Source organism: Crocodylus porosus, unplaced genomic scaffold, assembly GCF_001723895.1.
Source record: "Crocodylus porosus isolate Cpor-Errol unplaced genomic scaffold, CroPor_comp1, whole genome shotgun sequence".
Classification (NCBI taxonomy): domain Eukaryota; kingdom Metazoa; phylum Chordata; order Crocodylia; family Crocodylidae; genus Crocodylus; species Crocodylus porosus.
In genome coordinates this window covers 1606335-1633299 of record NW_017728919.1, presented here as the reverse complement: position 1 = coordinate 1633299, position 26965 = coordinate 1606335, and the positions used below count along the sequence as shown (strand labels likewise).

The window sequence follows — 26965 nt, the reverse complement described above, 5'->3', positions numbered from 1 at the left end:
CGCCCCGGCTCGGCCCCGCCCGGCGCAGCTCCAAGGCCGCGGACTTTGCCCCGCGCTGTTTGCTCGCGGTTGGGCAAGTCGGGCTGGAGTCCGGCGCGGGCTCCGCGGGCACGAGGCGGGGGCCGAGGGCTGCAGACCGCAGGGCTGCCCCGGTCCCCGCGGCCCCTCCCCTCGCTCGCCACGCTCCCGCAAAGCAGCCCCAGTGCCTGCGTGCGGGCGAGCGGGAGGACGGCCGGACCACCTCCCCCTCCTGCTGGTCCTGGGGAAGCCCGCCCTGCGGGGTCCTGCGCACCAGCGCACTGCCGGTGCCCGGGCCCCGGGGTGGGGGTGCCACGGGCAAGTTTCCAGGCCAAGACCGTCGCGAGGTGCTGGGCAGAAGGGGCCCCTCCGCGCGCTGGAAAGGAGAGAAAGCCTCTCGCTTTGGAGGTGTCGACACCTCTCCCCCCTTTGATCCGCGTGGGGATTGTCACCCCGTGGGCTTGGAGGATCGTCTCCTTAAGGAACCACCACTCTTTCTGGACTCCCAGCTCCCGCCCTCCGAGACCTCAGTGTCTCCCCAAGTAGTCTCCTTACCTCATTGAAATCTGCCCTTAGAGTTACAGTATTCATTACTGTAACTTCGTTAGGGCTTTGGGAAATGGACCTTGGCTTCCTTTCTCCTCTTTCATCCTCCCTCAGGTGGAGACAGCACGGCAGCCAAGACAATTAGCCTCCTACTATCCTTGACATCCTAGCACTGATGCAGAGCATCTGACTCCATTCCCTTAGCTCAGAGTCATAGAAATGAGGGTGGAAGGGGCCTCAGGAGGTCGTATCTAGACCACCCCCCTGCTCCAAGCAGGAGCAGCCCCACCTACATCATCCCAGCCAAGGCTTTGTCTAGCCAGGTCTTAAAAACCTCCAAGGATGGAGACTGCACCACCTCTCTGGGGAGCCTGTTCCAGTGCTTCACCACCTTCCTTGTGAGAAAGTTTTTCCTAATATCCAACCTCAACCTCCCTTGCTGCAGCTTGAGCCCATTGCTCCTTGTCCTGCCATCTGCCCCCACTGAGACCAGCCCAGCTCCATCCTCTCTGCAGCTCCCCAGCAGGGAGGTGAAGGTTGCTGTTCAATCCCCGGCCTCGGTCTTCTCTCCTGCAGACTGAACCAGCCCCAGCTCCTATATGAGGTCTCCCAGCCCCCAAACCACTTTTGTTGCCCTCCACTGGACTCTCTCCAATCTGGCCACATCCTTTCTGTAGTGGGGGGCCCACAGCTGGACACAGGATCCAGATGTGGTCTCCCCAGTGCAGAACAGAGGGGAGGAATCACTGCCCTCCATCTGCTGGCAATGCTCCTACCAATGCAGCCCAGGATGCGGTTTGCCTTCTTGGCAACAAGGGCACACTGCTGATTTTACCGAGAGCACCAGTCACCCCACCAGCTTCTGGCTGCCTGTGAGTAAGGAAACAAGCTACATCACATCGGCGCAGGGGTGTAACCCCCAAAATAGAAGGGGATGGGACAGCAGAAAGGCCCCTGGTCCTGGAAAAGTCTATTCCAGTTGGTCACCTTGTTGGTAGTTCTTGCTGGGATGGCGTGGCTCTTTCCTGCATGTCAAATGCTGGGTCCCTTTCAAGCATGGTGCCCCACACATGCACCACCCAGTCGAGGATGTTGCCAGCATGACCCCAGGCACCGCAGCAAGTGGCAGTCCCATAGCTGGGGAGAGGGAGGAAGAAAGAGCCTGGCACAAGGCTGCACAGGGAGGTTGAGAAAGATCCAACTTCCCCTTGTCCCCAGCCAGCCCCTTAACCTCATCCTTCCTCCTTCCTGATTTTCTAGGCCTGCTACCAGCTGTGGAAATACTATTTATACACAACGGGCTTGAGATTGTCTTCTTGAGATTCACATACAGCTGCTGTTATGGCAGAAGCAAATGCAGTCCAAAGGTGTTTGGAAAAGCTCAGCGACTGAACTGCTTTTTCCAATTCATCCTGGAAATCTTAAGCATTTAAAAGAGTCAAAAGAACATGCGTCCTCGGGTTGTGAAGGACAGAAGGGAGGAGGGAGATGGAAAAAGCCCAGGGATACCAACACTTTTCACACATCTTTAATGCACCATGGAGATCAGGAATTTCAAGGTCTCTGTGTCCAGCTGAGATTGGACCATTATCACAACCTCTCCCTTTTAACCTCCCTTCTCAGCTGCATTTAGAGCCAATGCTGTGTGCGGGGTGGGGGTGGGGGGGGCAGCCAGGGCAAGTGGCAGGGCTCGATACGTGCCAGAAGCTTCCCAAGCAATGAAGCACCATTCATCAGCCGTTAGCAGGAACAGAAATGCTGTCATCTGACCTTTCCCCTCGCTCACCGAGGCTGCACTGGGGCTCCTGGGCCGCGCTCCCGTGTCAGAGTCCGTTGATTGAATTAGCTGGTGCGCACTTTGCCCTGCACGATTTCCTTGCGTCTTTTTGCAGCCGGGCAAGTGGAAGACACTCCACATGCATCCCAAGGGGGGCTTTCACTGTACTGAGCCATAACACAAAGTGCAGATGGTGGCGTATGCAGGCGTTTCACACCCTTCTCTTTGCGCATGGAAGGAAGGGGCTCTGCCTTCTTGCACATCTGTGTGTGCAAGCACTGCTGACAAGTGCTGGGTTATCAGGCTCAGAGGCCACAGCCCTGTACACCCCACCAAGCACGATTGTGTAAGCTTACTACCATCCCTGCCCTCTCCGTGAACCTCTGCCCCGCAGTGCAAGCTGCACTCTTGAACCAAGAAAGGGAGTGTGTGGTCTCCAGGGCTGAGACAGAGCCTTGACTGGGCCTGCAAATGGAGGACTCCTCACCGTGAGTGCAACGTGAAGTGGAATGAAACCAAATGCACTTCGTAAAAGCTGTTGAAAAAAATTCTGTGGAATAGTGTCTTTGCCCCAGCCTCCTCCAGGCCCTCAGCCTCACTCCCTCCTTAATGCCGGCATATCTTCAGCATCTTCGAACGTAACTTCTGTGCAGACAGTGAGCTCTTCAGGGCAAGCACTGGCTCCTGAACTGCAGGTCTGTGCAGTGACCCTGCCAGGGGGCCCCAACCCTGCCTGAGGCCCATGGACATTATGGGCCAAATAATAAAATAATACTGGCTAACTAATAGGAGGCACGTCGAGCCTACAGTAGCATACTTGGGAATGACTGTTCTAGTCACGAGAGGAACTTTTCCTGCCCTCCAAACTTCCATTTAACATTGCAAACTTACCCCGTGCTAGCAAAGTGCAGGTCTTGTCTTCTGGGCCATACAGCCACAGCTGGGGTCACCCGAGTCACCCTTGCTGTAACACAAGGTAGGCAGCTACCAGAGCATTTGCAAAGAGAATTCCAGGACTCTGGAACTGTCTCTTCTCTGGTCTGAAATACTCCTGCTATGGGCCTACTATGAAAGCCACCTCTGCTTGGTGTGTTTGCGGAGGCGGCCGAGGGTGTGCTCTGCAGAACACGAAGGGACAGAGGTGCAGGTGTTCCTGCGGCCTGGCTGGCTGGGGTCCTGCTGGAAGGATCACTTCATGCTGCTGAGACTTAGCCCTGTTGTTGAAATGAAAAAAAGAGCCAGCCAGAGGTTCACACTGTAATGAGGAGGGCTGGGTTTCAGCCGGCACCGATACAGAGGATGCTGTATTGGAGACAAAGCCATTGCTAGACTGGCCTGCAACAAAACAGATTTATACAGGGCTTTTGCCAAAGGAAGAGCAAATGCAAGCGTCTCTTGCATCCAATTAGCTTTAAAGATTCCAGCAGAAATATATGGGGACCCTGTAGAAGTACCAAGCAATGCCGGTTTTCAAAATGCAGAAGCCAAACAGCTGGGCTTGGAGAGAGAGGGGCTCCCAGCATGCTGCTGCACAGCTTGGAGAGAGTGCCTTGGTCACGCTCCCATGTCTACAGGCGGCTTCACAAGCTGTGGCCATTGGAGGTGGGGTGAGGCACCAGCACACGCAGATAAAGTAACTAACTGGAATTCGTTACTGTTAGGTGCTGGTGGACAGCCCAATGCCTCGCAGTGGACAAACTCTATCCCTGCAGCACTTCTGGTCTTTTCTAACTAAAGACACACAGTTAAGAAGCTCTGCTTTGATTTGCTTGTGACCGAATACCCTGCAGTGGGGTAAAGATCCAAGAGCACAGCCACACTCCCCCAAAGCTGGAGGCTCATAAACTAAACAGACTGGCTCCTTAATTCAGCAGGCAAGTCTGACTGTTGCAACAGCCTTAATAGTTTTGGGACAAGCTCAGTCTTACCACTGGCCCTGCCAAATTTCCTACCTTTATTATCTAATGTTTCATGGTTATTGCCCATGTGCTGATTAGCCACAGCAACTGCAATACCCCAGTGTGCAGGCTGTAATAAGCACACCTGTCACACTGGCGTATATCACTGTCAGGAATGGATCACATATTTCTCAGCTGCAGGCGTGACTGCCTGCGTTGCTCAGGGACTCATACATTTTAATTTTCCCATGATGAACTCATATCAAGTTGACCTTTTTTTCCCTTTTTTATTGAAAGCCAAGCCATCGATTCTACATCATTAAGAAAAAAGTTAACAGAAAAGTGAATCACATACTAAATGGCAAGTTTGATATTGGGGCAGGGGGAAATAAACAGTACAAACAAAAAAAAAATCATACAGCTTCTATGAGATGTTCTGAGGGAAGGTGAATGCCACGGCTGTGTCTCCACCTCTGGAAATCTGGCTAAACCACTGTTTCCAGTTGGTAAATGTTTAAAAAAAAAAAACCTACTAAGGAGAAAATAGATTTTATTTACAGGAAGAGCAGAGAAAGGTGGTGTTTAATATCACCACCGCCTGCAGCTAACTGGTGTCTGAGGGCCTGATTCTTCACCCTTCCATGGTTGTAGGCCTCTCATTTCTCCAAAGGTTGTGGGTGAATTTAGTGTTTAAAAAAGCAGGGAACTCTGCCTCTGGGGTTGGACTAAATTCCCTAGTTACCTCAACCCCCCCATATGATGCTCCGTGCATTGTTCTGGATCTCATCCTCCACTGAGCACCAGTCAAACCACAAGGCTGTTCTTTTGCAATGTTAGCTGGAGGGTCTGCTGGACTGAATACGGTGTTTGAACCCATTTTTTGGGAGGCAAGGCCAAAGAACTCAACAACAGCCCAGAGGTGGGGTTGGGAGCTGTCCCTTGTACATATTCTTTATAAAAACATGAGACAGCCAAAGCTGCCTATCCGAAGAGTGGAGGGATCTGCAAATACACATGTCTTGGCAAGTAACGTGGCACTGAGCAGCAAACAAACAGAGTCCTATTAGCACCCTTCCATTCAGGAGGGAACCATAACAAACCCTCCATTCGGGCCTGCTCTCCTCTCCCTTATGAATCCCATCCCAGGCCTTGTTAGGATGCGGTTGTCATGGCACTCGAGTGTGCAGCAAGCACACTCACCCTTCACTCTGGGTGAGAGATGGTGCTGGGACTTTAATAAATTTACAATATTGTAGGGGGGGATGCTAATGCAAATTTGTAACGTTTCACAGTAAAATTACAATGGTATTGAAAAGACTTTGTCCTGAAAACACCATCAGTAGTAAGGTCGCCTCGGATTGTTCTGCAGGAAAAGGATTAACAACAGAAGATTAATTAAAAATTGCAAGCTGAAGCCTTCTGATGAGTGTTTGAGCTCAATTAATATTAATCGAAGGACACCACTGAACACGGGGCTTGGAGAGGTAGAGCAGGAGATTCCCCTTGCGAAATGACAAATGGAATGCACCTTTCTGATAGCGCTGGCCTGCTGGATGTGACGGTGTCAGACGCAAACTGATAACGCTTTTTGTGGTGAGGAGAATGATTATTCAACATAAAACCTGCTGGGATTCAAGGACAACCCGGCAGCATCCTTTGTGTACAGTGCTCAGACTGGGCAAGTACAGGCTCAAGCCAAATGCCAGGAACTTTTCTATTAAAAATAAGAGCAAGGAGAGCTGACTGCCAGGGTGTTGTAGTAATCATGATTCGATTCAGCACAAGAACAGCATCAAAAAGAAAATCTCTGCATGAAGGGTAGCAATCATTTCCTTGTGACTGTTACCTTATTTACTCTATTCAAATGGGACCTTGGGAACCTGAAGGACTATGTGATGCAACTTTGCACTTACGTTGCACCTTTTATCAGAGGACCACTAAGTGCTTTACAAACAGCAAGTACCAGTCACCCCAGGGGTACATAAGCCTCAGCAGCTCCATTTTATGGGCAAAGAAATCAACATGCAGTTTTACCCGAGGTCCAAGTGAGCCAAGAGTGGAGCTGGACACAGCCTTGTGAGGCACATTTCTCCATTGCCCTGCCCTTGCAGTCATTTAACCAAGGCAGAAAAGCACAAAACCTCAGCACTCTGATTGTGCACGATTTCAATCCCATGTTGCGCTACTGTATGCAATTGTGCAAAAGGCTGGCAAAGGAGGCCCCAAGCCCTGACTCCTGGTCCCCCACTCTCACCAGAGCATTCTCCTGCTTGAGAGAGGCTGCGAGGATTAGCCAGTGTCTGGACAGGAAGGGCCACAACACGGCGCCTTTCACTGTTCTTATGCAAGGCAGAATGTGCCTTACAAGGTAAAATACTAGGCACCCCCCTTCTCAGTTATGGGACATGGGCATTGTCAAGAGGTCTACGGTGCTTTGGGAGCCACATTACCAAAGGGTTGGGGCGGAATCTGTAGGCCAACATCATTCTTTTACGGAACGCCTCGTACTCGTCATCCTCCTTGCTCAGCTCGGCTGGACGATCAATTCCAAACCCAGCTCCATCCACGGCAGTCGTCCCCCTGGATAAAAAAAAAAGCACTCCCAGGTAAGAAAAGGCCAAGAGATTGTCCTCCTGCTTATCAGAAACGCATACCACCTCTCAAGATCCACCTTCTCTGGGGAGCTAAGATTGAGGAACACTGGGGACCCATTCTATACCTGTATCCAAAGGTTAGTCAGGCTGCTGTACAGTCATCTACTTCTGACTGTACAGCAGCACACTATGATTATGTTCCAGCCCCATTCCTCCACTGCCAGCCGGAAATACTCTCTCCCAGAGCAGCAGCAAGTGCAGCTGCAGTGCACATGCATGCTCGCTTAACACTTTGTTGGATTAGAGCTGTAGCAGGGATAACTATGCTGCGCACTGCCCTGCTGATAAAACTCCAGCAGCCATGGTGGTCAAATGCACTGCACTGAAAGTGCCTGCCTCCCATCTGCCTTATCAGAGGTCCTGGGATGTGGCAGCAGTTTTCTGCATGCATCAGGCAGCTCCCTTACAGGTTGCAAAGTCTGGCATCAGCAGTGGCAGAACCCTAGCAAATGATCCCTTGCACAGCCCTGGGCAGTGGAGGCATGTTCCCCACAGCAGGCCCGGAAGCTCCATTGTTCTGTGCATCATGATCTTTTGCCACATGTTGGGTTTGAGCACCCCCACCCCCCAGACAGACTCCCCAAGAAGCTAAGCTGGTTTGCAGAGACACTTCATCTTTGCCTCACAGTGACGCACACACACACTTGTCACTGGTAAAAGGGACCGCCTGATGGGAAACATTCTGACTTGCTCTGATCATCTGTACACAGTTTTCCTGTAGTTCAGGAGAAACTACTAGGAGCTGATCAATCCAGTCAGTTTGGGATGCAAACGCTGCTTATATCAAACTATTATCCCTAAAATGCCCACAAGCAAGAAAGCATCTCTGCCGAAGAGCCTGATGTCCAGCAGGATTCAGGATCACAAACAAAGCGCTCGGCTTCATTTGGAACTAGGTTTCAAAAGCAGTTTGAGCAGTACCCTCTACTGGCAACTGCACTCTATGCACAGTGTGCCAGAGATCAGCCAGGCTGCAGCAGAGCTCTCCAGCTGCAGAAGGTATGCACTTTATATCCTGATAGCAATTGCATACAGCACTTTACAAACATCAATTAAATCCTCGCATGGCTGTGTGCAGTAAGCCAGCATTATCTCCATTTTACAAATGAGGGAACTGAGACAGGGAGCAAGACGGTGGTGTCTAAGTCACAGCTCCAGCTGCAGCTGGCTTGTGCTCACATCACAGATATGTCTGGTGAAAACTAACAAGTCCAATCCTGGCAGAAAATAGAAATTATTTTTTCTTTACTGAAAGGATTCCACGCACTGTCCAAATGATGAACTGCAGTCACATTCGTTCCAGCTGCTTCCAATAGGCTGTGATAGAAGCATCAATTATTGGCATGACAGAAAAGGACTGAATCAATAGGAGGAAGAATTTGGCTTACTTGCTGACTGGGTTTTTAATTCCCTGTCCTTCAGTGCCGAGCCCCTCACCCTCCTTCCAGCCCATCTTCATCAGCATCTGGTAGCCGATGTTCTCCACAGTCAGTTTGAATTCCTTGTATTCAGAATAATCTGGCTCACGACCTTCCTGCAGGGCAACAAAAGGTGACACTAGCTACTTCACCAGAGACAGGGACAGAGCAGGTATCAGCTTGTGCAGATTATAGAGAGATCTAGCAAACAATAAGGAAAAGTCAATCGCTAACAGTTTCTTGGGATTTTCTTTCTACTTGACCACAGGGCAGCAAACAGGGAAGGGATGAAGTGCAGCAGAGCCCCGCATATGGTATAATGCAGTCAGCAAGGAGTGGGGAACATTGCTGTGAGACTGCGCTGAGAAATACTAAGTTCCCAAATTCAATGTTGCTAAATGGCTTGGCTCCAGATACAGCTCTTATTTAAGCCAGCCTCTCAAGGGAGTTTCAAGCCTTGGGCTGGCTACAAAGAAGCACTATCAAGCATAGCAACACCCAGATGCTGTAGGGTTTAGGGAGGGCCGGCAGTTCTCAAAGGCTCTGCATTAGCTCTTTTGTGAGCTTTATGCTTCTGCTTTACTATAACTGCCTAGATAAAGCCTTGTCTCCCTGCATGCTGTTAGCAAACATGCATCCTGCTCCATGACAAGAGCTGCACACCCAAGGTAAATGTCCAAAAGGTGCATCTGTAATTATGGACAGTGCCCTGCCCTGTTACTGACAGGCTCTTTTATAACTTTGTGCAACCAGGCTTCTGTGGATTGCACAAATTGTGCCCTCCTCTCCTCCCACAGCAACAGCACCCTGGGGAATGAGGCTATTTCCCATTGTCTCCAGCAGTAGAAGAACTCCTGCAGTGTCCCACAGATGAACCAAACCAGTGTCCTGACTCTTTTTAGGTTCAATTCTAAGCACAGGTATTTCTGATGGGGGGGGGAAGCTTGCATTGGGCTTGATGCGTCTTAAACAAGAACTCCTCTATAAAGGCATCAGTAAGAATAAGTGGCTCTCAACGTGACAGGCAGACAGCACTGTCTAGCACGAGGCAGAGAATGCTTGAGCTCTACCCCTCCTTGCCATAAGGCAGATCTGAGAATCTCATTGTGGCCTGTGAAACCCTCACTCATGTCACCTTTAATGCCTTGAACGTCTCCATGAATTTCTCCAGCTCATCAGGTGGCAGGAAATCTCCAATGAAATGCTTTCCTCTGCCCATCTGCGTCAGCTGCTCAGCCCACTCTGCTCTCAACATGAACGATAAAAACAAAATGTAGAAACGATCAAACATTGCAGCTTTGATCTCAAAGTGCTTGACAAAGCATTAAGCTTCACAACCCCACATGTAGTGGATATGATCTCCATTCTACGGACAGAGAAAATGGACGCCGCAGAGGTGAAAGAATCTGCCCAAGAGCATTCAGCAAGTCATCAGCAGAGGTGGGAATGGAATCCAAGAGTCCTGACTCATGATCCCCTGCTCTGACCAGAAGACCCACTCCGGAGGTCTCTGCAGAGCAGCAAACTAAGTGCAACCTCACTGCTCCCCCTTTCCCACGCACCTCTGGTCTTGTCCATCTCCATTCGTCGAAGCTGATGTTCCCATGTCCCCAACTCGCTGTCCACCTCCTCATCGCTGTCATAACCATGCTGGTGCTGCTGAACTGCCTTCTCCCACATGATCTGCATTTCCTGCATGGCTCGCTTGTGTTTCATGATCATGTCGTACATCTGCTGCATCTAGGGGAAGAAAAGCAGCAGTCTTCTCAGCTAGCCAGAGGTCCCTGGGGTTCTACAATACAGCCTGTGGCTGCCTCACCTCTGTACTATGCAGGCTACAACACTGACAACTCCCAGCAGGCACTGCTGTAACTTGATCCAAGTAGCTGGCTGCTCCAATAAACAGGAGCATCATCTGCTGGCACCTTTGAGAGCTGCATCTCTATCTTAAAAGTTGAAGGCAGCTGCCATCTGATCTTCAAGTAGTTTAACTGAAGCTCTGGATTCCAGCAACTGGCCAATTCTACTACGGCTTATGCTTTCCCTCAAGTTATAGCAACAGCGATGTACAGAAGCAACAATAGCCTTTACAGGGTTTCAGCTGGAAGGGGAACAAAGTCCCACAGGAAACGTGCAAGAGGAGACAGGGCTCCTGATATGTTTAGTGGAGAAAGCGATGGACTAGACTTGACTTGCATCCCTCAATGTCCTAACCAGCATCATTGTTGATGCAGCATCATGCATGTCCGAGGAATGCAGTAAGATTCCTCAAAGTTTGCTGTTCAGGCCTCTGGGAGGAATCTCTGCTTTTGCCACCTGTTTATTCCCACACCCCCCACCTCCAAATGCCCAAATGCTGCAATGCAACAGGCTGGCATACGAAGTAGCTCAGCAATACAGGGCCTTACCTCCTGCTGCTCCTTCAGCTGCTTCTTCTGGGCTTCAGAGAGCTCTGTCACACCCACCAGTCCAACCGGCTTCCATTTCTCATAACCGAGACCCTTGAGGTCCTGAACTGTAATAAGCAAATGTTAAAAGGCTTTAAAAAAAAAAGTGAGGCAGCTGTTTAGGATGGCAGAGCCGTGTCCCAGGATCCCTTTGGCTGAAATCCCTGCAGTCTCTTTCACAGCACAACCCCTGGTAGGACACTGCAGAATTACAGGAGACCCATTAGATGAGCCTCCCCCTCCTGGCAAACTCAGAATTGTTCCCTTCTTCAGTTTCTCTACGGTTTTGTCCAGTTTAATCTTAGGAGCCTGGTCCTCAACTTGTCTTGGGAAGTTATTCCACATTTTTAATCATCATGCTGACAGGAAGTCCCCCTCCCCCAAAAGTCCCAAGTTGTCTCTTCTTCATTTTATCTTATTTCTCCTAATTAAACTCCTTCATAAACGATTTCTCCCCCGACAAAAAAAAGAAAAAAAGAATGATATTTTCAGCATGAAGTCCCAAGCAGATTTCAGCTCATCAGCACACTGTTCAGCCAATTGGCATAGAAACTGTACTGTGTTTCCTATGTAAACAGCTACTTCATTCAGAACGATAGGCAAATGACGAACAAAGAGAGAGAGGCAGGCATTATTCTTTCTTGGAAATCACTGTTCCCAAAGGCGTTTTACTTTCTAATTTACAGAGCTCAAAGGGAGCAGTTCCAAGCATGTCAGCACTCCTGCCTTCAAAGAGGAGACGCTCTAAGTCTCAGCTCAACGATTCCATTGATGTATTCCTGTTGTGCTGTGCCTGAGTCTGAAGACCCTGCTTTGAAATTATTTTACCTGCTGCTGTATTGGGCAGGCCCCGAAATTACGTTTTAAGCTTATCCAGGCAGGTATCCCACTGATTTGAAATGACCGTGCAGCACTGTGCGTTCGGAGGGGCATTTTAAAGAGTCCTAAATAGGCATTTAAAAAATGTATTGCTGCAGCATGAAATAAAATAATAAAAACATTGCTGGGGCTGTGGAAGAGAGATTTACAGTACAGAACTGCTTGCAAGCTTGCTCCATTTGTAACTCTTGGGGCCAGCAGCTCCCTCTTTGAAGCATGAGAGTCAAGACTAGAATGGTTTAAATATTTAAAGGATTAAAAAAACCCCAAAAAACCCCAAACAAACCCTCACACAACTGCACTTGAAAGTACCTTTAATTTTTCAGTACAAGAAGAAAGATGTCTTCTTCCTAATGGCTGCACAAACCTCAGTTCTAATGTAAGTCCAGGCTATGGCTAAATGATGCTTCATTAATTATTCACTCTCTATTAATTATGAAGCTGGGTAATAACAGGATCATTGTTCGTGACACCAAGTGTCTGTGCAGCATGCTAATTAGGCCCCTAGGGTCTTCTCTCCCTTTCCCTTATCCTCACTTAGGGCAATTGATCGGAGCACTGTTGCCTGCCCTCCCTCCCCAAATGCTCTCTGCCAAGCACATCACAACCTGGAAAGTAGCTGCCTTCATGCTTGCCTCAAATGAGAACACAAAGAGATCTGGCTGTCCATGCACATGCAGCACATGTTATAGGCACTCTTGTAGCCAGCTTCAGCAAGGAACTATGAGAGCAGGAGAGAAGGTTACAGAGCTGGCCGGGCCGGTCTGGGCCTGATCCTGTGAAGTGCTAAGCACCCACTATGCCCAACAATAATGAATGAGAAGTACAAGCCTAGCCATCACATTACTGAGAAATAAATAACCTGGTTCTCCCATACATGGCGAGATTTACAAGGAGCTCCACTGTGGATTTGGGATTTTTTATCTTATTTTATTTGCCTGGGTCCACAAAGAACCATGTTATATGCAGACAAAATTGTCAGAAGGAAAAGGAGAGGCAGGCCCCAGATGTTTCATATCCAGGTGGTTAGGTGGAAGGGCCCCCCCACTTAATAAGCAGGGGGTTGCTAAGTGAAGGACAGGCTGCACGGCTGCTTGCTGCAGCTTTACTTCAGCAGGGAACTGCTTCTCTCCCCAGTTGGAGCTCATGTCCTGGGCAGTTATTGGAAAGCAACACTTTATTTGGAAATAAAAGTTGGAGCACCTTAGTGGAGCTGTGCATTGGTTTGCTTTGCCTCTATATTTTTCTGGATAGCTCACAAACACTCACCCTTGTGGGAGGCTAAGGAACCCAATCCTACAAAGCTTCTGGGTCCTACTGCATAAAAACAGATTATGGGATTTAAGAGTTAGTGGCATCAGGCTAGAGTTATGCCAACAGCTGCCAAAGGACAAGGCACATCTCTTCCACGTCTTCTTTCTAGAAAAATCTGGGAGGCAGGGAAAAAGTGCTTTCATTCTAGGAAAAGCATGTCCTTACAAAATATAACCTTGGGGCACAACAGGGTTAACAGCATGAACGGTAGCCACAGCGCTGGTAGAAGACTACCTGGAGATCTACCACTGCCGATAGACCTGGAGAGAATCTTCCGCCTTCCTCATGCTGGGAGTGTATTCCCATTAGGGGCCAGAGGAGCCCTTTTTGCTACAGACGTAGCTGCCGGACCTTGGACGCTAAGTCTGTAGAGCACGTTAATTAAAATGAGGCAGATTCAAAACAGGGCCCCTCCCTCAATCCACTGCTAGGTTCTGATGAGTCTCGACACTCTTCATAGGCTCTCCCACAATGCAGTGGACCAAGTAACCATATACATATTCTACCAAGCATCTCAAGTACATTAGGCCTGTCAGGATGGAGGAAATTAGGTATTTAAGTATCAATATATTTAAGAAGAGCCTTGTTTCTGTCCAAAAGAACAATATTCCCTGCTCTACATGATATTGATTTACTACGGAAAGCAGACAGGAAAAGAAAAAGAACAGCAGCCATAAGTTAGACATACAATGCTCCACAGCAGCTATGGAAATGGGGCTAGGAAAGTATGGATAAGAACAAACAGCAGCATATCTTGTGCCTCTTGACTGCAGTGGGGCCACGGCTATGATATGGCCCTCCATTCACCTGCCAGGTCAAAGAATGTGAATTCTGGAAAGGGACTATTCCAGCTGACCCAATACTGCACTTCCCCTGCAGAGCATTAACACAACATTAATGGTTGATTTCTTATGGCTGGCAGATTGTTTGCTGTCCTTTCCTTTAAGCTGACACACTGCCCTGTGGAAAGCGAGCGTGAACTACAGTGAGCATGTCACTGTCTAATTAAGTGGAAGCTGCAGCAAAAAGTGAGGGGAGATTTCAGCAAGGTGGCACACTGGGGAACACAGCTGCCAGACCCTAGCTGCAGCATAATGAGCTAGGTTGGAATTTGCATATTTTACTTTGATGGTGTCTGCTCAACTTTGGTATTTTACTTCTTAAAAATAATACAACAATAGAGAAACCTAAGGGGCAACAAGCCATCTAAGCCTGACTTTTCCTCACCAGCCCCACTGCAACTGTTAGCAGAGCTGCTAATGGCTGCGAGGAGAGGAGGACTCTGCAAGTCAGAACACGGAGAGAATTCTTCATCTGAAAGCTGGCTCAGTAGGAGCAGGAATACAACAATCACCCTGGTGGCACATCAGGCTTGGTACCCCTCCTCCTGCATCTCTAGTGAGCCGTGTAATCAATTTTCCTGTCTTGGGCACCAGCCAGTATCTGAAGCTTTAGAGGAAAGAAACCGCTACAATATACCCCATCATGTGAAATGCTGAATACAGGGTACACGCAAGAGAGAGATGGAGGGCTTCTTCCTTTGCCCTTCTGGTGTTCAGCTGCCTCTATGATGCACATCGCTTACCCTTTACCCTGGTTAGGCATAAGGACCAATGTTATTAATAGCCACGCAATTATCCAGTCTCTAAAAACCAAAGCACAGGACTTGACTCAATGATCTGTGTGGCAGTGGCAGCCTGAATTCCAGAGGCTCACCTTGTGCTTAGAGAAGTACATGCGGTCTCACTCTGCACCTCAAAACAAATCAGTTTACTTTCTACCATTTGCCCTGTTTCATATCTTCTCCCTGCCTGTGGCAAGGAGGCACTGGCTGGAAAGAGAGGACTCCACCTCCCTGTTTTTAGACATCTGTCACTACTTCACCTGTAGTTTGTTGGCTGTTTTATCTTTGATCTTTTTCTTCATTTTCTCTCACATTTCCATATCCCTTCCCCTTGACACATTAGCTGGGCAAAGGATCCCAGACAAACTTTCAAACTGTATCTGGAAAATGTCTGCATTTGCCTGTTGTACTTGAAAGGCTCAGATTTATGTGAGCACGCCTAGCACAGGCATATATGGGACAGGAGGGAAGAGTCATGTCCTCTGGTATTTGGTGCAAACTGCACTCTAGAAAGAGGTCTGGGCTGTGATGTTCCAACACCAGAGGGGGATAACGAACCCAAAGTTCAGTCCCACTAACTGAAACGGGCTCTGAAAGTTGGTGACTTGTATCCCTGAGCATGAGGAGAAGAGCTATTTACATGTAGCGACACTTCTGATCAGTTGAGGATGAAAGTGCTGTTTGAGGATGGTGGCTTGCCACAGGGAATAAGCACAGTTCAGACTTATATTTGTTTTCTAAATATCCCTATTCCTGAAGTGAAATAGATCTAAATAGTGTAGAGGCTGAGACCATAATGAGCTACAGTACAGTGGGGTTTTAAAGATAGCTGAGGGATGATAAGATCCAATCCCCAGTGTCAATGAGATAAAGTGCTTTATCTGGGTTTGCACACAGGGAGAGTTAGCGGCTAGACTCAGCCAAGAGATAGTGGGTTGCTGACTGGGAAGATTACAACAACAGATAGACTTGCTGGGTTTCCTGTTTAGAGATCCAACTGGCCTAGGACAGAACACAGCGCAAAGAAAAAAAAACCTCAACCAGCCCATACTATAGAACCACTAACCTGACAGTGGGGAGGGGGAAGCACTCAGGTCATGCTGGGCAAGCTCTGGTGGGGGCAATTCGACTTTCTCCTCCTCCGGCCCCCACCTGCTCTTCCTTTTCTTTTTGGAAGCGGTCACTGGGGCTGGTTTAGGAGACGTAGAAGCAGCTGACGACAATGATGATGGCAATGATGACAACGATGATGACGATGATGATGATGGCGTTGCTTCAGGAGCAATCTTGCGTTTCAAACTGGATTCCAGAGCAAGTGGTGCCCCTGTGGGGCTGCTCTTGGCTTTCCGGAACTCCTCCAGCTTCTGCCGGTAATACTTGTAGCCTTTGCTGTTTGGCTCATATAAAAACCTATGGAAAAAAAGAAAGTTTGCAGATGAAAGTTAAATTCAGGCCCAAATCCCATTGTGGCCCAGATCTCTCCTCTCTGTATCTTCCTTGTGCTGGGCTGATGCATGTTACACTAAGCTCCTCTGAGCATAGACCTCATCTGTTTGTAAATGAACCACAGCATTTACAGGGCTCTAAATACATGCAGTCCTCATAAGATAGTGATTCTAGTTATTATTCTGCTCCCTTTATAACCACACGGTATTGCTTGAACAACAAAAAGTTCATCCTGAGACCATGTTCATGTTGTGCATGCTGTGTTTCAGTTCACAACAGAAGCATGGGCTTCTTTTACAGTCATGGATACTTTGCTGTGTATGCCTCCTGCACACAGGAGCACTTTCCTTGTGGGTGGAGAGTGAGCCCCGTCTGTGGGAGGAATACGAGGTACCTGCAGTTTGACAGCTACACGGATCAGACACACTCCAGTTTGCTACAAATGCATTTGCCACTTCTCCCCCAATTTAAGAATCTTAACAAGATTCGTAACAAGAATCTTGCCTCCTTTTAGCTTCTCCCATACCTCATTCAGAGGATCAGCTTAATATGGAATATATCCTCCTAGCAGGAATCTGTCTGTTCTTGCAGAAGAACATGCTCTGCTAGGTAATAGATTTTTACTGCTATGATTTTACACAGGTGCACAGGCACATAATTCCAATGCATTCTGAAATCTACTGGGGGTGTGATCTTCGATTCCTTAACTCAGATAAGAGTGCCATTAACTTCAGTGGGAATTGCAGCAGGACAAAGAATACTGGATTGGGCCTTCCATGAGAAATATCTGAAGTAACCAATAGAAGAGTTAATGTTTGACCCCAGCAGGGCTTTGAGGGAATTAAATAATGAAGAAGCTCAGACAATAGCCTGTGTGTTTGATAAGTCTTTCAACCAAGGGGGGTTACACAGGGCTGGAAAGCAGCCAATGAAATGCCAAGATTTTGAGAAGGAAGAGGCTAATTTAAGATTGGTGAGCCTCACTTCTCTCCCAGGGAACATATTGGAATCATTTATAAGGGCAGAAACAACAAGCTGCTTGAGTGGGCCAGAGAAAGAAGCCAGACAGTTGCCAATAGGGGGTTGTGAGGAACAAGGCCTGTCAGATAGACTGAGAGACATTTTTCAAAAGGTGACTTAACTATGGAGGAGGGACCCTAGGTGAAATCCAGTTTAGGAACTTTAAAAGGTGCTACAGGGCATTCATCACACAGAGGCAGCTCAAACACAGCAATAAATGGAAGGCCTGAATGAAAGCTGGCTGTAGGGAGAGATGCAAAGATTAGAACCAATGTCAGTGCATGTCATGGATTGGGCTAGCTAGTGGATGTACATTTGGGGAGGTGGCACTGCAGTAGCAATGCCAATCAGTTGGTTTTGAGTTGGCATGTACTCCTTTTAAGCAGGATTAGCCTAAAATCGCTATTTTAAAGGCATATTGAGGGTGCATGTCCATACACATGTGCTGTTAGTGTGCCTTAAAAATGGTGATTTTAGGCTACTCCCACCTAAATTTGATACGCGATTAACTAAATTACATTAGCCCACGTTTATGCAATTTTCATGGGTGCTTATGCACATTTACACATAGACGCTTTACATGCATTAAATGGACACATACTATGTTAACGTGCATTAGCGCATTTGCATGTGGGCTAATGCAACTTAGCCAATCGCACCTAAAAGTGAATGCGCCTTAATGCACATTAGCGTCCACATGTAGATGTGCACCTAAATTACCTTAATGCGCCTTAAGCAAAGGTGCATTAAGTTTAGTTGTGTGTAAACACACACCAAGACATGCCCAGTGTTTTCTACTCAGAAATCTCAGTTCTGGGCTGCGGGTTCTGGGATTGGCCAGCTGTAGAAACACCCTGGAGCAGGCACTGTCCTGTGGGTTCCTTCACTGGCAGCACGGTGGCCTCTCCAGCACCGGGCAGAGCTTTTTATTATTTTTCATTATTTGTAACAGTGGGGAGCTTTTTGTCAGGGATGCCACAAATTAAGCCCCATGTCCTCCCCTAGTGCCACTCCAATCCCTTTCCCTTATCTGATCTGCTGCTTTCTGCTCCCTGTCCTATCTGCCACAGCATTGCATGTTCCCTCCCTGATGTTGTGTGCCACAGGCAGAGGCTGCCCACAGCACATGTACTGTAGGTTGGCCATCCCTGATTTATAATGTGGCTGATGATGCTAGCAAGGCACACACATATACTGAACAGCCCTGTGGGAGCAACAGCTTCTGCCCCTCTGCTCTAAAATCTTGGCTCTTGATCCTACATAGCTCTGTGTGGGTGGAGCCCAGATGGACTGGGACCTACAACAGATTAAGGGTAATGGAAAGAGATACAATATATACACCAAGCACCCAAACAGAGGAAAGGCATGGTTCCAGTTCCACACCCTCTAGTACAAGTGAAAACAAAATCGACACAGTTCATTGTCTGCAAGGAACAAGTCCATGATTAAAGATGGAAGCAGAGGAGAGAGTAACAGGATTGGGAAGAGCATTCTGGGCAAAGAAAGTAGCAGGAAATTGAAGTATAGAGGTAGCTGTAGAAGCAATAGACAAACAGGACTTCAGGGCAGATAATGGAAATTGCAAGACAGAGAAGGTCTGGATAAGCAAAGGACAGGACAACTAAGCTACATCAGGCACATGCACAAGGGTGGTATATCAGGTGCCTGCACAAAGGGATGAAGAATTAGGACTCCTGGGTTCCATTCACAGATATAACACTAATTCTCTTTGAGACCTTGAGCCAATTACCTCTCTGAACTACAAGGCTTGATTAACATCTGTAGAGCTCTTCCTGGTGGTTGGATGAAAAGAAGCATGTAAATGCAAGATACCAGTGCAGTGTAATAATTCTGTCAATTGTAACTTAAATCCTACCATGATGGTTTGCCTATCACCCTTTCCAAACAACTAACGCGGCAAACATGCTCAGTGCAAGGCTTCATCCTTTACCTGAAAGCATGGTTCTCTCGGTTGTTCTGCAACGCAATAGCTTCCACCTCTGGACCCCCGTCTGCTATGAACCTGGCCAGTTTCTCAGCAAAAGTCTTTGTTTCTTCATCCTCTGGGGGTGAAACTTTAAGCAGGCTGTCAGTACTGGGCCCAACTCACACAACCAACAGTCAAAAGCCTATCTGTTCTAAGAACCCCAAGGGTAGAATAAGGGTAAGAGGAGGAGTTTATTTTTAAGAATGATGTAAAGAAACACAATCAAATTATCAGTAATTCATAACACTAGGAAAGCAATGAGGTCTCAGCTAAGGCAATGACGCAATAGCTAGGGAACTGGTGGGTAGGTGGGAAGTGGGGCTGCCCAGAACCTTTGCTCATTTTCTTTGTGACAGGGATAGGAAAGAAGGGGTTAATAACAACCCAGTTCTCTCTCTCATACACCCACATTTGTGTTTATCCTCCTGTGTTGGGTATTTGCCCAGAGCACAGAAATATGAGGTGAATGGTCACCTCTAATTTAGGGCTCTGCTTCTGACATCACTAGGAGGTTTGCCCTGATGCTAGGAGTCCTAGGACATGAGCACGGAAGGTAATACCTGCAGAGGGCGTGCTGTGGGTTACTACCATCAGTGCACTTCTCATGGCTGTTTTCCAAGGGGGCGGCAGGCAGTGCTCCAGATGGAGCCCAGGCCCAACCCTAACCCTAACCTGGAAGAGGCAGCTACTGCTGCCCTATTCCAATGGAACTGAGAAGGCTCTGATCATGAATTAGATAGAATTGTCCCTCATGCAAAGCCAGACAAGTTTATTATTTAGCTACAAATGCCTTACACAGCAATTCTGTGCTACTGGCAGCGGAGTCTAGCAGAGCCAGGGAACCTGACTCACTGCACAACCTTAAGCAAGTTGTAACTTTTCCTCTGTTCAGTATTGACTATCTGTGAAGTGTGGAGAATATCACCCAGCCCCCAAGGTGGTGTTAATATCAATTAGTTGATGTTTGTAAAGGACTTTTCAGGTCCAAACTCTATAAAAATGGTTCGCACTGGGTACATGTTAGCTAATTAAATCTCAGCACCCCCTATATGTAGATGGGAAAACTGACACAGAGGGTAAGTCATTTACTAAGGCCACACAGTAAATCCAAGGCAGAGACTAAACTAGAAATGAGGAGTGCCTGGCTCCTAGACAATACTTAGCTCATTAGATTGTTCCTTCCCCCTAATATATGTAATTACATTTTGCTGCACTGGGTGTTAGTTCATTGGCAGATCATCCACTCCAACAGCTTTCCCACATGAAGACGTAATCCCCAATTTGCAACAACCCAGCTGTTCATCATGGATTTAATTATGTAGCAAGCAGAAGGTAATGGGTTCATATGGGACTAAGTAGCAGAACCTGGGGAATGTTCAGACCATTTTCATTCAGACCTACCTACAGTGAAGATAACAAACCAAATAAGAAAAGCTAAGAGAGGAGGCTTGTCCTAAGCCTGTTATCATCCAGGCCTGAAACTCAAGGTAGAATTCTCTTTCTTGTAGCTCACTCAGATTTTGGGGTTGTATCAGAGAACTCTTCTGCTGGGGCAGTGCTGCCATCTCTCTGTATATTGAACTGTCATCAACTTCAGTAGGACTTGCATGCACAGCAAGTTTGATACCATAAGGTATCACATATTCCCCTTTTGGAACACTGCTTTACTCACAGCCAACAAGGAATAAAAGTCACATTTATTCCTCTTAGATCAGTTCTCAATGCATCTACCTAGTAATTATGGAGAACACTGACAAAAAAGTGTCACCTTCATTTTGTGGCTAAGAATGAGATTCCCCAGCCCCTCTGACCCCCATTTACCTTTCTGAGAAGAGGATGTCTGTGAACTCTGATTTTCTTTTCTTATCTCTGCCACTTTCTTTCTGTAGTAAAGGAATTCCCTGCTGTTCTTATCATGTAAAAATCTAGATTGAAAAAGAGAGGAAAATGGGCACAAACCATTTGTTAGTGACAAGTAAGCATAAATATTAAGACTCTGGAATTTAATATCTAACTCTGAATTTAGTTAGAATGTCTATAATCATAACACGCGGAGCCTGTATAATGCTTTGCTTTATATGCATAAATCTCACAGCACTTTACAAAAGAATATATGCCATGTTATCCCATTTTACCAGAGGAAATTACTTGTCCAAGGTTACGTAGCTGATCAGTAGCAAAGAAGACGGAACAACATGGCCTTTCGAGTCACAATCCAGCACCTTTATTTCCTGGACCATGCTGGCAGAGACAGTCAGGACTCATGGGTTCTGTTCCCAACTCCACTTTTGATTTGCTATGTATTCACAGCAGTGTGATTGACAAGCTTGGGCCTCAATTTACTCCACTATAACACAAGGACAACTGAGTGGCATTCCTTCAAAGGAGATAATGAAGCTTTAACTGACTAGTGTTTGTAAAGTGCTTTGCAATTTATGGCTAGGAGAGTATTCAGGATACAGTAGAGTTTTCTTAAGCTGCTTTGTGAAAATAGAGGAAACTGCACAACACAGCTCAAAACCACTGAAGAGCTTATGCATACAGGGCCAAAGCTCTTCATGTAAACAGACAGAACAGTGACTTGGAAAATCAAGGCAAGAGCACACTTACGAAAATGCTGGATTATCCTTGTAGTCTTCCATAGCGACCTTCTCTAATTCTGGTCCCCCTTCAGCCACGAACCTAGCCAGCTTTTCCACCACTTTCCGGGTCTCTGCATCCTCTGGGGGTAAAACTTTAAGGAGGCTGTCAGTACTGAGGTTCAACTCACACACCAAACAGGCAACAGGCACATTACCTCTAAGAACCACAAGTGGCAGACAAGAGCAGAACAGGGATGAGGAGAAAAAGGATGAAATGGGGGAACCAGTCTTACACAGCAGCACAAGTTACAAATCTAGACTACGGTAAAGATTTACAGGTGGGGATGTCCATGCAATATGGAGCTTGGGGCCCCACAGCTCAGCCTGGGGCTGCCTGTGTGGTACATGGCCCTTGCTGGTATAGTCTATGGGGCATGTGGCCCCCACCTGCTGTTGGACAGTCCTGTGCTGGGTCCTTAGTTTCTAACAAGCTTAATGCACACCATGCACAAAGGGATGGAACATTGTTTCATCTTCTCTTATATAAAAATATTGCTCATGAAGGATTACAGAGTTCAGCTCCCAATCCACCATTATTTACCCACAGAACACAGTCAGCCCGTGCAGGGGAAACGTAAGCTCTCTCACATTGCATGTGAATGTGGGCCTCCATCAGAGGTGAGAGGAAAGCTGCTGCTGGCAGCTAACAAGAGCACTGATTTATATCAAATGTGGTGCGGAGTCTGACGTAGGACATGTGTTCACTGGAAACCAGACAAGACCAAACATTTCACAGACAGCTACTATGTGGGAGCAGATGAATTTGTAATCCCCGACTCTGGCTACAGTTGGATTCACAACCTAAGGGTAAAAGACACTGCAATCTAGCACCAAGGTCCTTAGCGGACTGGTCTTTCCCCATACCTATTTTTCAACTGTTGCAATTATTAATTCCTGCTTTGGGTTCAACTGTGTCAGCATGTACAGGTCTGCTTGAGGTTTTGCTTTCTGGAAGTTCAGAAATAGCCTTAGCAAGACATGATCTTGATGTATTGCAATTTCACATCACTCGCTCACTCATTCACTCACATACCAAGAAGCCTACATAGTGGGTATATAAGTATCCTAAAGTTAATTCTACTCCTAAACAGTTAGCAGATATGAACAGGAATTCAAGGTAGGAGCCAAGAAGCAGGGTTTCTCAGTGAGTCCACCTTACAGAACCTGAGCAACTTTTGGTTATTTGATATGCTCAAGCATTGTTTTTATTATTATCCTTATTGCTACTGAACTCAGCCATGGGGCAAGGAAAGCCACAGTCAAGATGTTCCAGAGAAATGTTCTAACAAAATTCTGGGCAAAAGGACAGAACTTGCTTTTACCCAATTGCCATAACATGGCTTGTGTTTAAACAGCTCTCCCGAAATGGGAACCTTTCATTTTCACCCGATTCAGTTCCATTCTAAATTTAGGGGTTTAAGAGGAATTATGCATCACCCAGGCTGCCTTCCAGCTGCAGAAAGGCAGACTCCTTCTTACCATGAACTGCCAAATCAGTGTATTAAGGACTGGGGGAAGACAGTTATTTACAGGGTGAACTTTGTAATGGTTAAGGGTTCTGGCTTGGCAGCCCTGGAGAAAGAAATCCTCTGTCCACAGACCGGCTGTAACACAGCAGGGGGAAAAGAAGCTTTTCCAATGGCTGTCAAAATTGAAACAGTTCCAAACTGGATAAGCAGCATCAGGCAGTGAATTCCAAGTTCACTCTCTATGGTCCATTCAATCTTTGGCCTAATGAACCTGGAAGCAATGGGGCCCATTAACACCGACTGTGTTTCTATTTTACAGTGCAGATGGCACAAACAAGACTGAGAACCATGGAGTCACAGCACACAGGAAAGCAGGACCTTGACCTTTTTGATGGGAAAGCATCAGGCAGTAACTCTTCCCCATATGAGGATTCTCAGCAGAAATCTGAGGAAGTATTTCACCAAGCCCAGTTTTCCATGTGAATCCCTATTGCTAATCTAAGTGACACTGCATACAAAAATCAACAAGGGCACAGTAGAGCTGCATGTAACTTACCTTTAATTTCTAACCACTGCTCATAATCCTCCTCTTCATCATCGTCAGGCGACTGAAACACACTGAGGCGGTTAGCCACTGGTGTCTGTTTGGAATGGGAGTAGTTCTTCATTTGGTTCAGCATGCTGCTCATGCCCAAGCTGGGACGTTTTCCAAGCAGGATGGGTTTCTTCCCAGCACTTGGTGCAGAGGTACTTGCGGGGACACTGGCAGAACTAGGAGAAGGATCTCAGAAAAAAAAAAGAGGAAAGTTAATTTCTGTATGTTGTTTCTGATTGAGTCTCAGGAAATTACACATAACATATGTAGCTGCATTACTGCAACAGTGGATTCTTTTTAGTGTAGACAAAGATATTGCCAAAAACCTATCCAAGAACAATTGCACCATTTGGTGCAATTTTAGAAAGTACATTTTATGCTCAAATAATATACTTATTTATAAAATTGCATCCTTGCCTATCACAAAGCAGGTACAACACGGATGACAACAATACAGGATTTCCTATTATCATCTGCCTCACTAAAATATCTCAGCCTCCTCTGTGTTGATGTTTAAAGAAATGCTGGTAACTATTCTACAGTCTTGCATATTGAGCATTATAGTATCTCCCATAATGGGAAGGAAGAAATGACTCCTGTTGCTCAGGACTTAACTTACCAATATTTGACTTTTCCTTCTGCAGCTTGAGGAACTGCTGAAGAAAGCTGCCGTCATTGGCAAACTTGTTGGAAACTGAGGCTTCGTTTTCAGCACTTTCATCTCTAAACAGAAGGGAAAATGACAACACTTGATCATGCTTCTCTTGACAGAACACCTGGTAAAAATGAGAGTACTCACTAATCTCTCAGGCAAAAGAGAGGCACTGTTCTTAACTTGTCTTAACATCAAATACTGTTTAAAAGATTTTTGATAGATGAGATGTATATATTGGATTTATTTATTAAGCTATGCCAGAACACTGTTAACGATTTAGCAGATGGAAAAGTGAAGTAAAAAAATTAAGTTACATGCTCCATGAAATTAACAGTCTGAGTAGTGGTCAAAGCTTAGGTTAAAATTTGGGTAGTTCCTTGCCTTGCTGTCCAGGGCTCACACCATGTCTCTCAGCTACATGAGATAACATTTCCAGGCAGCAGAACCATGGAGTTTGTCTGCTATGGAATTACCTACGTGTCCCACCCACGTCATTCCTTGTCCTTCTGCTTGCCGGTTTTCTGTACCACTTTTCTGAGGAGCATGGGCATTTATTCAGAGAACTGTGCTAAGCATAAACCACTTTCATTATACAGGTATCCAACAAAAAGTGCCAGGAAAAAAGATGCCAGACCTGCTTACGACAACATGCTTAACTGTTGTGACTGTTTCTGTTAGACTACAACAGAAAATCCCTATCCTAGCAAACATTCTTGTTTAACTACATTTAAAAAAGGAATGTATGATCCCAGTCACAAATGTAATGATTCCCTAACCAAAATTTAATAATGAGATATGAAGTGAATACCCACTCATTGGGCCGAGGGGGGTGTTGAACGACCAAGTGATTCTGTTTTGCCTGCTGCTCCAATTTAGCCTCAATTTCTTTCTTCTTTTGTGCTATCAGTTCCTCTTGATGGAGGATGTTCATGTTCATCTTGGCAGACTTGGGTGTTGTGACCCCAAACCATCGGCTAGCTTTCCCTGGAGAAAAAAAGTAGGTTAAAGGAAAGAGTCTTTTCACCTTGAAGTGGGTGCTGGGGATTTCTCACAGTGGATGGCCAATCACTGGAAGGGCACAAGGGAAATCAAACCAGCCACATGTTACTTGTGCCATGCCTGATTTTTATGTGAACACCCTACTCAGGAATGCTGGCTCTGTCCATGAGCAGATCCAGGGGGGAGACAGGGAAGGTCCTAGCGCTTTTCCACCCCTCATTGATTCCTGCTACACCAAAGTTTCAAAGCAACAGCCTGGCAGCAGCAGCATCATTTCTAGTCAGGAAGTGCTCATGGAGTTGACTAACTTCATGGCTCATTGTAATCTTCTGGATCCCTACTAAGCTCTTTATTCCACAGGTGTTAACGGTCCTCTCTTCTTTTAAACCATCTTGATGTTCCCCTAACCCAGCTACTTTGTGTTCTGCTGTCCGTTCGCTGCTCCTGCTCACAACACTCCTATTTTACAGCCCTGCAGCTTGTTTTTAACTCATTACAATGATATTCCAATTGGTTTTTGCTTCAATAGGACACCGAATCACACAGCCCTCAGCCCCTTGTGTATCAGTTAAGTTAGATTATTTTTAATTTTACAAACTGGTTGGGGGAACCAGCAGGCATTGGGGGAGTCCCTGTTCTCCCAAGCACTACCAGGAGTGACAAGAAATAATGGTCACAAGCTGGCAGGGGTAGATTTAGGCTACATATCAGGAGGTACAACTTCACTGTCAGGGAGGCTAGGATCTGGAACCAACTTCCAAGAGAAGTAGTGCTGGCTCCTACCCTGGGGGATTTTAAAAGGAGGCTGGATGAACACCTTGCCAGGGTTGTTTGACCCCATACTCTTTCCTGCCATGGCAGGGGGTCAAGACTGCTCCGCACTCTTTCCTGCCATGGCAGGACGTCGGATTTGATGATCTGCTCAGGTCCCTTCCAACCCTAAATCTATGAAACTATAATTGGAGAAAGAACAGGTATAGTTTTATAGGCGATACACACAGCATACCTCACCCTCTCCATCCTCCTTTTCCAAATTCTCCATCTGCCTACAGCTGTGCCCCTAACATTCAACTGCTCACACTCCCCTTGTAGTGTGTGTGTATATATATCTATATCTCTCTCTATATCTATATATGTGTGCGCGCGTGTCTCTCTCTCTCTATATCTATATATGTGTGTGCGTGTCTCTCTCTCTATATCTATATATGTGTGTGCGCGTCTCTCTCTCTATATCTATACATGTGTGTGCGCGTCTCTCTCTCTATATATATATCTATATATGTGTGTGTGTCTCTCTCTATATCCATGTGTGTGTGTCTCTCTCTCTCGCTCTCTCTATATCTATATATATATCTATATGTGTGTGTGTCTCTCTCTCTATATATATATCTATATGTGTGTGTGTGTGTCTCTCTATATCCATGTGTGTGTGTGTCTCTCTCTCTATATCTCTCTCTATATGTGTGTGTGTCTTTCTCTCTATATATCTCTATCTATATGTGTGTGTGTGTGTCTCTCTCTATATATATATCTATGTGTGCGTGTGTGGCTCTCTCTCTCTCTCTCTCTCTCTCTCT

General features: G+C 46.7%; 1 protein-coding gene across 1 annotated transcript in view; it reads right to left on the bottom strand.

The window, feature by feature from the left end:
* Positions 1-4522: 4522 nt before the first annotated feature.
* The window catches only part of SUGP1 (SURP and G-patch domain containing 1), a 23273-nt gene continuing 830 nt past the window's right edge, over positions 4523-26965 (bottom strand). Inside the window, exons 2-14 of the mRNA XM_019538314.1 lie at positions 25202-25373; positions 24354-24457; positions 23696-23923; positions 21639-21762; positions 20850-20953; positions 18993-19116; positions 15642-15985; positions 10720-10826; positions 9874-10051; positions 9447-9553; positions 8282-8427; positions 6690-6819; positions 4523-5602 (exon numbers count right to left, since the gene is read on the bottom strand). Of these exons, the coding sequence (XP_019393859.1) occupies positions 5576-5602; positions 6690-6819; positions 8282-8427; positions 9447-9553; positions 9874-10051; positions 10720-10826; positions 15642-15985; positions 18993-19116; positions 20850-20953; positions 21639-21762; positions 23696-23923; positions 24354-24457; positions 25202-25373 (1895 nt within the window). The 3' untranslated portion in view covers positions 4523-5575. The remainder of the gene's footprint in view (positions 5603-6689; positions 6820-8281; positions 8428-9446; positions 9554-9873; positions 10052-10719; positions 10827-15641; positions 15986-18992; positions 19117-20849; positions 20954-21638; positions 21763-23695; positions 23924-24353; positions 24458-25201; positions 25374-26965) is intronic.